The following is a 15,715-nucleotide window of genomic DNA, read 5'->3' as shown; positions in this document are numbered from 1 at the left end:
TATCTGATAAAAAGCTGTTTCAAGATGAGCCCAGAGATCTGGTGTATTCTCATACGGGCCAGTTACTTATGCACCCACACAATGTACTCCGAAACAAAAGGGAACTGAGCCCAACTTTCCCCTTCAGCACACCTAGTTCACTGGGCACCTAACCAGCTCAAGTCTGACCATTAGACACTGCAAAGCAATCCACAGTCCCCCGGCATCTGTCTGCAAATGGGACTACACTCAGCTGCCTTCTATAAGCGTGCATGGAAGGGGAAAGGGAACGTTGTGGGCAAGTGCTGGCTAAACAACCCACACTCAGGTGACCCTTAAAGGGCTCAGCTTGCCTACCGGAGGGGAAGATGCTCCCATTCGGTTACAGCAAGCAAGGCATCTTTGGATCATTTGGGATGACAAATCCTAAGTAATCTTTAGGTCTCCTGGGATCCGAGTGTCATAGCAACAGCCCCTGGAATTAACTCTAAGATGAACGTCACCCTCAAGGGAACCTTCCTCCCTTCGATGATGGTAGCTTAACTGACGTGGTTCCTGTCACTACAAATGTGCTGTTCTTCAAGATGGAAGGCTATGATCTGGGAGAGGATGTAGCATGTTGTTGGGGATTCAATTGCAGAGAATAATCTGCCTCCCGATTACCACCAGCTGAAATGATGCAGCCTGTGCCCAGTGACATAGTCCAGAGCATGCAAATTCTCTCCATCCAAGTTTACACCCTGAGGGATGTGTGAAGACTGGTTGGTGAAGGTGCAGCCCTGGTCCACTAACTGGGGCTTCTCCTTCCTCTGCATTGTAACTTAGTGTAACTGAGCACTTATATACGTTATCATCTGACAGTTCTACCATTAACACGCAATTTAACTCAGAGGGCAGAAATACCTTTGTGCAAGAGTTACTGCCAGAGTGCACTTTTATCTGGTGTAAGCCAAGCCCCATGATTACAGGTATAGAATGATTAGCTCAGAACCAAGGAGATATCGTATCCTCTTTAAAATTTTTGACCAAAAAAAAAAAAAAAAAGACAGAAGGCAAAATGAAAAAAAATTTATTTCCTGTTTTTATCCACGGTCAATACTGTATTTTTTTTCTGATCAATATATGTCAAAAGACTTTTCAGCTTTTATTTTCCATTTTAAACAACTATAGTATTTACAAGCTGTTTGCATTAACACTCGCACGCACACTCACAGACAACGCGCATGGACACATATCCTCATCTCTGGTGTAGACTGAATGCTGGTAGAGGCAATGCCCTTTCAGAGCCCACGAGGAGAAAAGGGAAAGCCACACTCCTTCCACAGTGCACGCTCGCCCACAACCATTTCTAACATTCCTTCTTCCTTTTCCTCAGACAGAACTTGATGCCAGGCTTGTACAGGGCTAGCATCATCCATGTCGATGATTTACTCAAACTACAGTTTTAAGAAAGCACAGCCAAATAGAGCTGTCCCATTCCTATCGTTTTGGTTGCAGACTCAAGCTTAGGATGTAAAGGATTTTGTTCAGTAACAAGCACACCTAACCCGAGTCACCTGGAGCAGCCACATCCTCTACTGTGCAGGTGACAGATTCACCCTCAACACCTGTTAGAGAGCCGCCCTCCCTCCTGTTGGTTCCCACGAACCACAGCTGGTCAGGTACAAAGCTGAAGTCTGAGAAAAGGCCAAGCCTATATAATAGGTATAAGAGTGACATACAGCTGAGTGGAACCCTGTGTGACCATCTGCTTCAGGCCCTGGACATCTCGATGCCGAGTCTACAAAATGGCATGCCGGGATGCTCAGCTTACAGATGAACTTCTGCCCCAATTCAGAAAGAACACGTTTCTAGGCAGGAAAGAGAAATTCTCACCATACAGCTCTGGACAGATGACTCTGGTAGGTGAGGCACCACAGAAGAGAGACCTCTGCCTTCAAGCAAGGTTAGATCTTTCCAGACCTGTTTGATAAGCAATTCCTTTCTGATTAGAGCTTGTGAACAGGTGACAGCTTCCAAATGAGGCTGCCTGGGTGTTCATCAACTAGATAATTTGAAAAGAGAAACCAAGAAAACGGCTGGTGGTCTTCAAATACTTAAAAAAAAAAAAGGCCTATGTATAAAACTCTTATCACCTAAATACACTGCAGTATCTACTATATCTCCTTTGCCCCTTCAGTAAATCTCAGCATCCATCTAAGCCTGAAACACAAAGTTCAAGGGTGGGCCAGCAACAGGCATGCACCACTTAAAGCTTTAACTGATAGTCTCCGTTCACCTTGCAGTTGAGAAAGCGCCTCTACGAGAGATGGGCCATCTCCCGTGGAAAAGCTCAGTGGGCCCATGTTCAAAGTAACTTAATGTAGCTACCAAAGAGAGGAGAAAGAATACTAAGGACTTAAAGGCAAAAGTGCAGAAATAAATTTGCTTATACTGATGAAAAACCACTTTAAACATGAAAGCAATGACTACACAGACAGCAGTTTATACCTCAGTAGCTAGGAGACACAACTTCAGATTACTAGTTTTTGTCAAGTCATATATTCAGAACAAAGGATGACTTAAATTTACCTAAAAAGAGATGATTTTAGACACTGGGCAAACACTAGAGACCCAGAATTTGATGACTGATGCAGGACACCCCCATAGGGTAGGTTCTAGGCTGAGGCAAGAGGATGCTGGTAGGAAACTATGTGGAGTGTAAAGAGGCAGTGTGACTCTTGCTCAAATATGAGGCTGTATTTTATATTTTCAGAGGAGACAGAAAAATAAAGTAAACAAATCCAGAAAGAGTTCTCAGTGAGAGCTTTGGTTTCCTCTGTAAGAATTTACACGCACATCGCTTGACATTCGGCACCCAGAGAATTCTTTATGTGCCTTTCAAGAGACAAATATATTGTCTCTTATCTTCTGGTTCAAGAACCTGAAGCATTATCAATATACTTGAAAAAAAAAATCAAAACACCTGCGATCCGATGGAGGTGTTTTCTCCCTTGCTGATGGAAACAGAGAGAAGTCGCTGCACAGCTCTTCACTGGCCGCCTAAAAAGCAACGACTGTTTCTCTGTAAAGCTTCCACGCGCCTCATCTCTACCCTCCCAAGTTCCACCAGCAGCACCACTGCCTGTTAATCTAGATCCGTGGAAAAAGGAAAGCCTGTTAGCAAACAAGTCCACTGGAAAAGGGTGTATATAAAGGGGGTTCCCACCAAGATATGGGCTCAAGAGTCACCAAAAGCTTAGTTTGGGGTACAAATAGGTTGTTGTTTTTTAATTACTGAAGAAGATGAAGACAAAGCCATTCCAGGATTGTCCTAAAATGGGGCAAGATAAAGGAGAAATTCAAAGAAGAAGAACAGAGACTTCAATTATGCAGCTGCATCTAAGGAGATACAAAGTTGTTTTTAACTACTTGCAAAATTATGGATCTCTGAAGTTTTAGTAATTATGGACTAAAAGGACTTAAAAGATGCTAGAGTTCTGCATTTTAGTGAAAAAGGCTAAGCAGAAAACCTAAATCACTAGGGTACTTGAAGAAAAACAAATTATGATAAATTTAATTTTAAAACACAAATCTGTAATTATCATTATCTTTCCTGCTGTAATTAGAAAAGTAGTATTTTTTTTTTAAGGTCATTGGTTTTTAGATTAAAAAACTAAAAACAAGACTTTTCTTAGGCTTCCTAACTTATAAATTTAGTAAAGTTATATGGTAACAAACAATAACTTGTTTTAAGGAAAGTGTCCAACTCTCCCAAATTAAGACTTGCCATACACGTTCCATCCAGAACCCGCCTTACGTATGGAATTTTACTTTTAGCGCATATAGCGTCTAACAACTATCAGGGAGAGCAGGCATAGACAGAACTCTGACCCTTCGACCAAGTAAGTCATCCAAAGATTAGCTTCTGATTCTTCCTGTAGCAAATGGATGGTCTTCCATCTTTTGTCACCTAGGAACCAACGTGACAAAGGCAGACTCATCCGGAGCAGGGAACAAGCAAGCAGCAGGGAGCACAAGTCCTTTGGGAAGGAAGCTTTAAACACAGACAGAGCAGAACTGCCCAAGTAAGAGATGGGGGAATAGAGTAACTGTGTGGGGAAATACCCTTTACAGTGGTCAATTTACAAAGATAAAGGGCTCTTTTGTAAAGATTCAGTAAGCCTTTTGACAAATATTTTTAAAGGATAAAGTCTGCAAAGTTTGAAGTCTATGGAAACGTCAATACAAGGCACATTGGGTTCTGAACACCGACTTTAAAATAACCAAAGGAAACACAAACAGGGTTTGAAGCCATGTGGAGAGAGATCCTCTCGCCTGCTGTTAGCTGTTTCCTGTCGTGTTTGGACACACCCTGATACCCGTATCCTCAGCAGCTCTCTCCTCTCATCTCAGAAGATACTATATCAGGGTGGCCTAACACAGAAGCTACTAAGCTGGCCAGTGCCACACACTGGAATGGTCACAGCTTTGACAAGAGTAAGGGACATCAAAATGACCTACTGTTTTCTACTGTCTGTCCAGGGGAGACAGACGGCTGCCCCAGGTGCTCAGAGGAGGGGGGCTACTTTCTTTGGAGTTTAAAACAAATTTGAAAATGCTTAAAGTTGCAAATGAACCCTAAAGTGCAGATTGCACGCAGCCACACTGTAAATCCAAGGTACATATTTTCCTGAATACATGCTCTTTAAACAAAACCAATATAATTTATGGGACAATATATGAACTAAGTCAATTTCACAGTCATAAATATTTTCAAGACAGATATACACTATAAATTACAGGAAATAAATTCAAGTAATAGAGAAAAAAGGGGAAGGAAGCAGAGTGCAGAGCTGCCGTTGATGGCAGGTCAAGAACAGAGCCACATAGACAAGTCTGTTTGAAAAAAGTTTACTCGTGAAACTGAACTTCATGTGAGTAATGTCAAGAGCTAGGAACTCATCAAATAAGAGGCAACCGATCCTTTCTTAAATTCCGGGGCCTTCATATTCTTCTTGAAAAGCAAAGGCATGTTCCAGAAGCAACCTCGACAGGACCTGCCACCGGCCGGAGAAGTGTGGCACATGGGAGCCGTGACAGGGCAGCTGGCGCTGGCCTTTGCCAGGCGTATCTGCTGGTCACCAGCCCTGGGAAAGGGGAGGGGTGAAGCTGTGTCCCGGAGTCCAGCGCATTGACAGAAAAGGAGCAGCGGGCTCTGCTGCCTGTGTGTCAGGAAAGGGTGGGGCTAGTCCTGAAGGCAATTTAAATAATGGTATTTTATTTTTATATATAAATAAATGTTCTGAGAAATCTCAGATTTAGTGCATCACTGTAAAAAATTAGTGCAGTTTTTTCATTAAAGTTTTTAGTGTTCAAGGAATAAGATAAACCTATGTCTAGTCATCATCTTTCTCACTGTACATTAAATCTTTACACTGTTATATGTCGAACCAAATGCTTCCACATGGCTCTGGTTGCAAAAATCATGTCAATGGATTTCATTTTCTACAACAAAAACCATGGCAACTGTTTTTGGCAAAGAAATTAGAAAAATATGAGTTTAGAGTTAGAGACAGAGTCCATGGGTTAAAGCATAGATGCATAGAGCGCCTTCCATCGAGAGGTTCCAACAGAGTTTGCCTTTCATGCAGCTAACTTAAAAAAATATTTCAGCTTTATTTGGGGATGAAGACAGTGACAAGAGTCAGGGTGGAGAGGAGCTTAACCAAGCCACTGGTCAAGTCTTTGCTGCGAAGGGCAGGCGGTCGGTCCCCATAGGTGGATCTTCTGCAACCTTGTGTTCTCTCCAAGGGCTGGGAAGCCAGAGAAAGGAACCCAGGTATGCAGCGCAGGCTCACACTTCGGCCCCCAGTTCTAGTACCCCGGTTTCAATTATAGTCACATATTTATCATCGATCTGAACTAGAAGCACTGTCTTGTCGATGTGGGACCTTGTACTTGGGTCTCTGCTGCAAGGCACCCATCGGTGAACCACCTATTAACGCAGAAGAACACACAGAGTCAGACCTTGAATGTACCCCCCCTCTCGACCCCCGTGCAGTTCTGCTAACCACTCAAGCAGAAAGACACAGCAGCTAAAACATGCATGGGTCTGATGACCTAAAGTGCACAGCAGCTTCCTGGGAGAACTCACATGGCCTTCCATGCCCTCCTGTGGACTCCAGTCTTTCCAGCTGTTTCTCCCAGCTTTTAACCGAATTCCTTCATCAGGCCAGTGTAGCTCTTTCCTTTTTGACACGTTGATTCCTTCCAGAATCTGACTGAGATCCACAATCTAAACAGACACACGAGAATCACTCCCAACTCATTTCCCCTCCTTAATGAAAAATATAAGGCTAAACGAAACAAAATTTCTCTCGTAGGACTCTGCATTGTAAACTCTCCCTTGCTTCCTATGAAATGTAAAGAAAATCCACACAGCCCTGAATGGATTCCTTTTGGACTCCTTCCTGCGATGATTCTGTACCAGCACTAAGTAGGAAACACGGATCAAAGGCTGCTGCTCTCCGTTCTTAAGTTGGCAGAACAAGAATTTCCCAACATTTCAAAGTGCTCCAATCTCCCACTCAACAAGACAGAGTGAGTCAAGTTTTCACAGGGATCCCCCACTCAACAAGACAGACATAAAAACAAATGTGAACAGCACAGAGCACCTGGCCTACTCACCTGGACTCTGTAAATCACTTCTCCCTTTCTGGCATGGGAAATGTTGGCAGGACTTGAGGTGTTGCCTGGCTGGGCCTCTGTGGCACTGCCCTGACCTCCCTCTGCCCCCAGGAAGGCTACGAGGGTGTGATGCTTGCAGGCCGGGATGCTCTGGCTGGAGCTGCTGGAGGAGGGCAGGCCGTGCTGCACACAGCCCATGCCCCCCTGGCTGGCAGCTTCCATCTGGTTCACCATGGAGAGGCGGGACTGGATGGATGATGGCAAGTTCCGAAGAGATATCTGGCTGGTGGAGGAGCGCCGGCAGGGCACAAAGCCCGTGGTGGACATGCGGAGGGATGAATGGCGGCTGCTGTAGCAGTAGGAAGACTGGCTGGCCATGGAGGCGCGTGCCGGTGACTGTCTGACCAGACTGGACTGTACCGAGTGGGCACTGTGGCTGGTGCCTGGCAGGAAATAATGACAACTTCAGCCAGAGACAAGCTCCACCTGGCCTCTGTGCCTGTTAAATCTGTCTTCCTTAAGCAACCACTCCATAAATTTATAGAACTTAGCGTTTACATCCAAAACCTTTAAGCTTACCAAAAAGATATACCTGGGATCTATTTTCTTGTATGATTTACATAAAACCATATATATATATATATATATATATATATATATATATATACACATATACATATATTTTTTTTCTTAAAGTTTTTAAAATTCAAATTCTAGGGCATAAGAAAAATACATTACTGCAAATATCTGGATTTAAGGTTACAATAAACTCTAAAATATTTTTTTACAGAAATATTTCTGAAAAATAAGAATTTTAAAAAATAAATGGGTAGAACTATTTTTGGCTATGAGACAGTTAGAAATGTTTATTAAGGAATACTGCATGGAGCCAGAGAGAGCTTGGTAACTAACACTGGCTGGCCTGCACACATGTGGGTTCAATTCCCAGCCTCCACACATGGTAGCTCACAACATCTGTAACTCCAGCTCCAGGGACAGATTCCCTCTCCTGACCTCCATAGGCACTGCACACATGAGCTGCTCAATACATACTTGTAGGCAAACACTCACACACATAAAATAAAAATAATAAATCTTTCAAAACAGAAACACTGCATGATTTCACATACATGTAGAATCTAAGAGTCAAACTCAGAGCCCAAGAACATAACAGCAGCTGGGCGGGGCAGGGGCGTGAGGAGCTGCAGAGCCCAGCTGAAGGGAAGAGAGGCTTCTGAGGTGCACTGCAGCAGGATGGCCGCAGTGAGTGTACGATCTGTGTGCCTATAAACTGCTGAGTAGATAGAAAACACTCTACACACACACACACACATACACACAAGGAAGGAAGGAAGGAAGGAGGGAGGGAGGGAGGGAGGGAGGGAGGGAAGGAAGGAAGGAAGGAAGGAAGGAAGGAAGGAAGGAAGGAAGGGAAGGAGGGAAGGAAGGAAGAAAGGAAGGTGGGTGAGTGGCTGTTGAGCAGCTTGCTTTGATCTGGAGGGAGGTAATGAGGAAGCCCCCAGGAAGAAGGGCTGACTGCAGAGTGTCCCCACTTGAGAGAAACCTGCTGTAAAGATTCTTCGTGTGAGCTATCAAGAGACTTACAAGGTCTGTCCCACTGAGCCTATTTTTAGAGGGAGCAGCCAAAGAAAGCACTAAGTGATTATAAGGATTCTTGTGTAAACAGTACTGTAATGCCAGAAGAAGCCAACCCACTGCACTACAGGAGAAAAGTTAAATAAAATACAAGAATTAAATAGTATTCGCTTAAAAATGTAATATATATTTGGGTTTTGGGTTTTTTTTGTTTGTTTGTTTGTTTTTTTTTGAGGCAGGGTTTCTCTGTGTAGCCTCGGCTATCCTGGCACTCACTATATCAATCAGGCTGGTTTCAATCCCAGAGCCACTGGCCTCTAACTCCTGAGTGCTGGGATTAAAGGTATGTGTCACAAACATGTGCAAGATCTCTACATGCGCACCACTGACAGATATAAACAATGGTATCATCAACTACTGGGCGTAAGCAAGCAACACCATACAGACTCCTTTACACACAGGCATGGACACACTCATGAATGCACATGCGCTCTCTCTCTCTCTCTCTCTCTCACACACACACACACACACACACACACACACACACACACACACACACACGTCCTGGCCCGATGGCTGAGGGGTCGACATTACACAGAATTTTGTCTCCAGTTACCTAGTGTTGGAGGATATGATGTGGTGGGCGGGTGGAGTCCGGATCCTGTTCCCTGTCCTGGGTGTCCAGTGCTTCCTTGGGACGCATTGTTGTGGGGATCACTGGCAGTGACTGCACTGTTACCAGGACAGGAAGTCCCACCTCCAGTGTCAGAATCTTCAATATTGCCACCACTGTTACAGCCAGCTCCACAGCCTTTCCTTAGCCTGGGGAAGAATTGCAAAGCAGGAAGCCTTAGCTCGCCATCACATCAAAATCAGTCCTCTACTCTTCTGAGTCGTCAGTACTGTCAGTGTCTGCCTTGCCAAGCCTGTATGGTATAACCAGTATCAGGAAGAATGGCTTGAGAAGCACATCCCTGCCCTTCTCACTGCCTCGAGCCCTTCTGCCAGCTCTACAGGTCCGTCTGCTTGTCCATACACCACACCTAAGAACTGTGTAGACCACAGCTGCACCATCTGGACCCCAGGTGGAATCATGATTTGTTTGGCTGGTTGGTGGTGGCACGCACCTTTAATCCCAGCACTCAGGAGGCAGAGGCAGATGTTTTGCTGAGGTCAGCCTGGTCTGCAGAACAAGTTCCAGGACAGCTAGAGTGTCACAGAGAAACTCTGTCTCAAAAACCAAAACCAAACAAGCAAAGAAACAACCACCCCAACCCCCAAAAAAGGATTTAAAAAACCCTTTGCTATCTGAGACAGGCCCTCATTCTATAGCCCAGAGTGGTCAAGAATTCAGTGTGTATTTCAGCAGTCCTGCCTCAGTCCTCTGAACGCTGGGATTACGGGTGTGAACGACCATACTGAGCTTTGAGCGAGCTGAGACATATTTGTGCACAGCAGTGCTGTACCTATGGCTAGACAGCTGCTTTAGCCTTCTTTCCTGTTCCGTTTTTTGCTGTTTTAAATACAGGAAGACAGAGAGCTGCCTTGACAGTTTGGTACTGGATACCGTGCCCCAAGAATGCCCTTGCTCACTGGCAAACCATAACCTAGTCTATGTGCTATTTCTCCCAGAAAGGAAACTCAAGTTCTTCTAGCACTACAGGTAACACAGAGGTTTTCTGAAAATGAAATCTCTGTGAACATTACCCTGGCTTATGTTCCATTAGAGGGGAATACAACCTGACGCTTTAAGCACTGGCTAGTCCTCAGAACATTTAAAGACACCATTAAGAATCTGTGGCTTTAGCTCATATCCTAATTTCTTTATGCTTTGATAAATAAGAAACAAACTAGCAAACAACCCCCACCCCAAAAAAGGATAAAAAAAATCTTTGGGAATAATAATCTATAAGTTCTCCTTACTGTCTACCAAACTATAATGCTTCTATACCCGACGTTAGTTCTCACCAGACAGAGGGAAATTCGGCATGCACACCCTATCACACTACAGACTCGCCCTAGGGAGGCTGGACTGTTGCAATGGCAACAAAGAATCTTGGAGGCCCAGCCAGATGTGCAGAGTGCTCCCTGCTGCTGGGAAGGAGGGCAGGAGCAGCGGAAGTCACCCACATGCCCTCGAGGTCTCCAATGTTCTTTCTCTCAGAAGAGGGCAAACGCTATAGAGTGAGGAAATGAAGCTCGGGCAAAGGAGCAAAGGGGGTGTGAAGTTCTGCTGATGCTGCCACAGATACATCAGATTCACCACGGTCAGCCAAAGCCAGATGTTAGCTTCTGGAGATGAAGAGCTGATTTCTACCCTCCAGTACTCAGGCAGAGTAAGTGTGCACAGTGCTCCTGCACCTGTACTTTCTCTACAAGTTTCCCAGGTGAGCTGCCCAGGCCCAGGGCACACCACTCCTGAAAGATACAACCCCACTACCTGTGCCAGGTGGACACTATGAAGTTCCGGATGTTTCCCAAGCTGATTGGTCCCCCAAGAATTTCTTTGAGTTGGTCATGGCTGTCAGAGTAAGATGTTGTGAGGGGCGACACGAAGATCGGGTAGCCAATAGGCTGATCACAAGACGAGTTTATCATGTTTCGCAGTGCCTGCTTGGCATTCTGGATGCTGCCTCTCTCTGGGTTCCGGTTCCGGAGAAAAACTAGCTCCTGCTGCTGCCCTGCCCAGAGTCCTCGGACACATTCCTTGTTCACCTGCGGGGCAGGAAAGGGCAAAGACAGAGGTCAAGGAACAAAAGTGTAGAAACGGGTGACAGCGTGGTGATCAACTGAAAGGCTGGGACTACAAGGTGACCTTTGAAAGGAGCTAACCGAAGGCCCTCCTGGAGAGCAAATAGCCTTCTCTCCCTTACTCCACCTCCTAAAGACACCAAGTCACATGCAGTCCCTTTCTTTGTCAAGCGAGTGAACTAGACAGTTCTGATGGAAGGACAGGCAGCACACGTTTCAAGTTCAGATGATGTCTGATATTTTGGGGCTGATTAAATGATTAGATCAAGATAGGAGGCTGACAAGATGGCTTAGCGGTAAAGGTCATCTTTACCAAATGCCAAACCTGGAAACTTGTGTATGATCCTTGGGACCCACTTCGTGTGGTAGGAGAGAAGCAATCTGAAAGCTGTTCTTTGACTTCCACATTAATGCTGCACACGGCATATGCACACATCATACACACTCACAACAAGTGCTTAAAGAGAACAGTGAATCATAAACTATAAATTTCAAAAACTCATCTTTCTAACCCTCTAACACACATATGCACACATATATGAACACTCACATGTGCAGAATGTGTTAGAGTAAGGGAGAATCTAAGAACAAACCATTTACAGTTAGCTCTGAGTCACAATGAAGCACACACTTTGTTATTTTATTAACTGAGGAGAGCGAACGCCTCATAAACAACAGAATGCTGGCTTTTAGAGGGATACTGTCCACATTTCATGTGCATGGACAGAAGGCCACCAACACTGAAATAAGCTAAACAAATGCTTTACAGCATCTAAGGAAACCTCACAGTGCAGAGGGATCTAGTGCTAAGTAAGCAAGTGTTCATGAACAAGGAATGCACAGGCTGCTCGATTTCAACAGGCAGTGACAATCACGCTTTCAAGGCTGGATTAAGATGCTAAGCTCCTTTCTAAGTCACAGCGGCGTGACCCTGAGACTCACCTTGATGACCCTGAAGCTCAGGTAGCGCCGGTTGAGCATGATGATCTTGTACTCGTTGGTGCCGTCATCCATGACGTGCCGCAGAGCCAACAAGGAGGGAGAGTTGGCAAGGACTGCACTCCGCCATGCAGGGTCGCCTTCGTGGGCTATCACAAGGTTCTTCTCATGCGAGACGATGGCTTCGTAGAGCACAGTGGGGTCATCATACTCATCTGGGGATGTGAAATGATCCTAAACAGAAATGCAAGGGCGGTTTTGTTTTGGAAAATAACTTCTAGGATGATAAGCAAAAATTCTTTTTTTTTTAATTGGATATTTTCTTTATTTACATTCAAATGTTATCCCCTTTCTCTGTTTCCCTACCTCCCAGAAACCTTCTATCCCATCAGGGGTTATAACCGGGGATATAAGACATACACAAAAGTAATCATAGCTCAGACCTAACTGTCAGAAATAGCGTGTTATTCAGGGGATGCAAATATTTTATTGATTGCTTTTGCAAGTAGGCAGAAGGCTGATACAGGTCTGTCTATATCCAGGTAAAGTGATTGGCCCTAGCTCTGCTCCAATAACTACAGCTCACATCCCTGCAGGGAAGGGTAAGAGTGAGAAGCCAGTGCCCAGGGCGCAGCCTGAGTCTGGGGTGGATCTATGGAAATATTGTGCACGTGAGTACTGAATCCTGGCAGTGTCCTCTGAGCCACCGCTGTACTCATCGGTTAAGGGGGCGGAGTAACATCCGAACTTTACACGTGTGGAGACTGAAGCTCAACGGGGTATACAGATTGCTTCCCAGGCTCAAGGTTCACATACTGTAATGCCAGGTCATTAGTTTCCAACACCTGGACTCAGCTCTTTTTTCAATAAAACTTTTACATAAACTATAAAAAAATCTGAAGTTTCTATGCTGGGGTCTTGTATATAAGCTTATAATTCCAGCTACCCAGGAAGCTGAGATAGGAGGACCAAAAATGTAAGAACCGCCTGGGTTTCACAATGAGGTCACCAAGTCTGGACAATTTATCAAGTGTTGGTCTGGCGCAGCGAGGTAGTCAAATACTTACTACTGACCCCAAGATCTGGTTGCCTCCTGAGCAGATCCTCAGTGATGCTACGTAACCCTTGCTCCCCAAGTTAAAACTATTGGTTAAATAAAACTGACAACTGCCAGTTACTAAGGAACCATGAGGAGGAGAAGATGGAGAGAACAGGAGGTCTCTTCTCCATTAGCCATGGTGGAGCAGCAGCACGTGTCTGAGTGAAATGCCCCCCCAGGACACCAGACCACTGGAGCAGAGATTGCCCAGGGAATTTCTAACAGCAAGTATTTGGCCAGTCTAGCTTAGAGATTTAGCTTAGAGGTCATCCTTTAGTAATTGTGCAGAACTTAAGCCATAGTTTGAGTCTCATTCATTTGAAGCTAGACTGGGATAAACATAATTCACACTAATTTACAAACAAGATGCTCTGTGTCTGTCTCCCTCTCCCTTTCTCCTCTCTCCCCACCTACCCTCACCCCCTGATGGCTTCGTGGCAGAGGACATGCCCAGAATGCATGAGGCTCAAGGTTATTTCCTTGGTATAGTATCCCCACTGAAACTGACCTGTCATTGTCTTTTCTTTTTTTCTTTTTTCTTTTTTTATTTTTGGGTTTTGGTTTTTGGTTTTCCAAGACAGGGATTCTCTGTGTAGCCCTGGATGTCCTGGAACTAACTCTGTAGACCAGGCTGGGCTCAAACTCAGAAATCTGCCTGCCTCAACCTCCCAAGTGCTGGAATTAAAGACGTGCACCACCACGCCCGTCGTCTTTTCTTTTAAATACTGCATTTTGACTCAAAACTCTAAAGCTTACACTTGACCCCAAAAAAGTGTTTTCCTATGCTTCAAAACCATAATCCATATTTGAATAACTCATCCCTTACTGGTAATGGTCCCAAAGAACGAGGATTCTACCCACCTTGAGGAACATGTCACATTGTACCTAGGGGACAGTATTTCAGTTAGCTAAGGGGCAGTTGACGCGTACCACTGCCAGCATATAACCACAATGTATTTTCCCAGTGGTCGAGGGCTTTGGAAAAACATTTTGGGTACATATTTCAATTTCATTTCCCTGGTAGGACTGTTTACTGATCTCTGAGCCTGCCCTGCCTGCCTGCTACAAGGAGGCACTGAGCACAACAAGCAGAAGGCAGCAGTTTGCTGCCCCCCATCCCCCCCAAGGAGTCATGCAGTGCTTGCGGCTGTCACGTGTTCACTGGGTGAAATGGCTGGTTGTGTGTCAACTTGACACAGGCTGGAGTTATCACAGAGAAAGGCGCTTCTTTTGAGGAAATGCCTCCATGAGATCCAGCTGTAAGGCTTTTTCTCAATTAGTGATCAAGAGGGGAGGGCCCATTGTGGGTGGTGCCATCCCTGGGCAGGTAGTCTTGGGTTCTGTAAGAGAGCAAGCTGAGCAAGCCATGGGAAGCAAGCCAGTAAGTAACATCCCTCCATGGCCTCTGCATCAGCTCCTGCTCCCTGACCTTCTTGAGTTCCAGTCCTGACTTCCTTTGGTGATGAACAGCAGTATGGAAGTGTAAGCCAAATAAACCCTTTCCTCCCCAACTTGCTTCTTGGTCATGATGCTTGTGCAGGAATAGAACCCTGCCTAAGATACTGGGTAAGGGACCAGAACTGCAATCACATGATGTCAAACAAGCATTTCAGGGTAGAGACCTTCCTTTTCAGTTGGCTGCTGACATGAATAGATCATGAATGTTAACAGATATTAATGTTAAAATTCACTACTACTGTTACTATGAGGAGCAGGTTCAAGGTTCTGGGATTTAATGCTTTGCTAGGGCTCTTCCCTGGTTCAGATGAGAGCCTTTCCAAAGGTCTCCAAAATATAACATGGAAATCAATGGCAAAGTATCAGCAAACTCCCAAAACAAATTAAACAGCAGAGCTAGCCCGTCTCTGACCTGGTGGAGTTTAATGGACATACGGATTCCAGGCACCACAACTTTCCTCAGCAGCTCCATGTCAGCGAAGATCCACTCATCTCGGACTGAAGAAATCCGGAAGTCCCCTTTAAACAGGGCATGCAATCCATAGAGGAAGGACTCCAGGTTACTGCAAGGTTGGAGATAAAGTGCACATATTCTGACAGGAGTCTTCATGACACTCAGCCTCATGTCTGCTCTGCACCAGTCATCCAGAGCAGCAGAGCTATAACTGTGGGTTGAGACCCCTTTGGGGTCACATGTCAGATATCCTGCATATCAGATACGATTCATGACAGCAGTAAAATTAGGTATAAAGCAGCAACGAAATAATTTTATGGCTGGAGGTGGGGGGTCACCGCAACCGGAGGAGCTGTATTAAAGGGCAGCAGCGTTAGGGAAGTTTCAACAACTGCTCTAAGAGTGTGTTGAAAGAAGAATGCAGGAACTCAAGTCTGAACTCAGGAGACAGGCCCTGTTTGACTAGGAACCTTGCTTATGAACCATGGTAATAGCTCATACGGATAGACAGCAGGCAGGGAGCCTAAGATTCAAAGGAAATTAAAGAGAGTCTAATGTAAAACATGTAATCAAAAGACAGCTAAAATAGGAATTTCTTTTAGATATACACACTAAAAGTATAAGTGATCTAGACAAAGATTATGAAGAAATGTGGAAAAGTAAACAAGAAAATTACTATACTATACTATAAATGTGCAGAGACCAATCAAGTCTTATGAAGTCTTATAAAATAGTACAAAGTGAAAGTTCAAAAAATTTCAATGAACTAA

At 44.8% G+C, this 15,715-nt stretch overlaps 1 protein-coding gene across 5 annotated transcripts in view; it reads right to left on the bottom strand.

The window, feature by feature from the left end:
- Positions 1-1,031: 1,031 nt before the first annotated feature.
- The window catches only part of Pcnx1 (pecanex 1), a 144,113-nt gene continuing 129,429 nt past the window's right edge, over positions 1,032-15,715 (bottom strand). For all 5 annotated transcript variants that reach the window (XM_021179162.3, XM_029484751.2, XM_029484750.2 and 2 more), the window contains 7 exons: positions 14,904-15,054; positions 11,938-12,168; positions 10,685-10,959; positions 8,861-9,066; positions 6,649-7,091; positions 6,116-6,256; positions 1,032-5,956 (listed from right to left, as the gene is read on the bottom strand). In XM_021179162.3, coding sequence (XP_021034821.1) covers positions 5,816-5,956; positions 6,116-6,256; positions 6,649-7,091; positions 8,861-9,066; positions 10,685-10,959; positions 11,938-12,168; positions 14,904-15,054 — 1,588 coding nt within the window. In that variant the 3' untranslated portion in view covers positions 1,032-5,815. The remainder of the gene's footprint in view (positions 5,957-6,115; positions 6,257-6,648; positions 7,092-8,860; positions 9,067-10,684; positions 10,960-11,937; positions 12,169-14,903; positions 15,055-15,715) is intronic.

The sequence above is a fragment of the Mus caroli genome, unplaced genomic scaffold (assembly GCF_978045245.1).
Source record: "Mus caroli unplaced genomic scaffold, Mus_caroli_1 scaffold_14, whole genome shotgun sequence".
Taxonomy (NCBI): domain Eukaryota; kingdom Metazoa; phylum Chordata; class Mammalia; order Rodentia; family Muridae; genus Mus; species Mus caroli.
The sequence above is the reverse complement of the archived record's forward strand: the minus strand, read 5'-3'. Positions and strand labels throughout refer to the sequence as shown.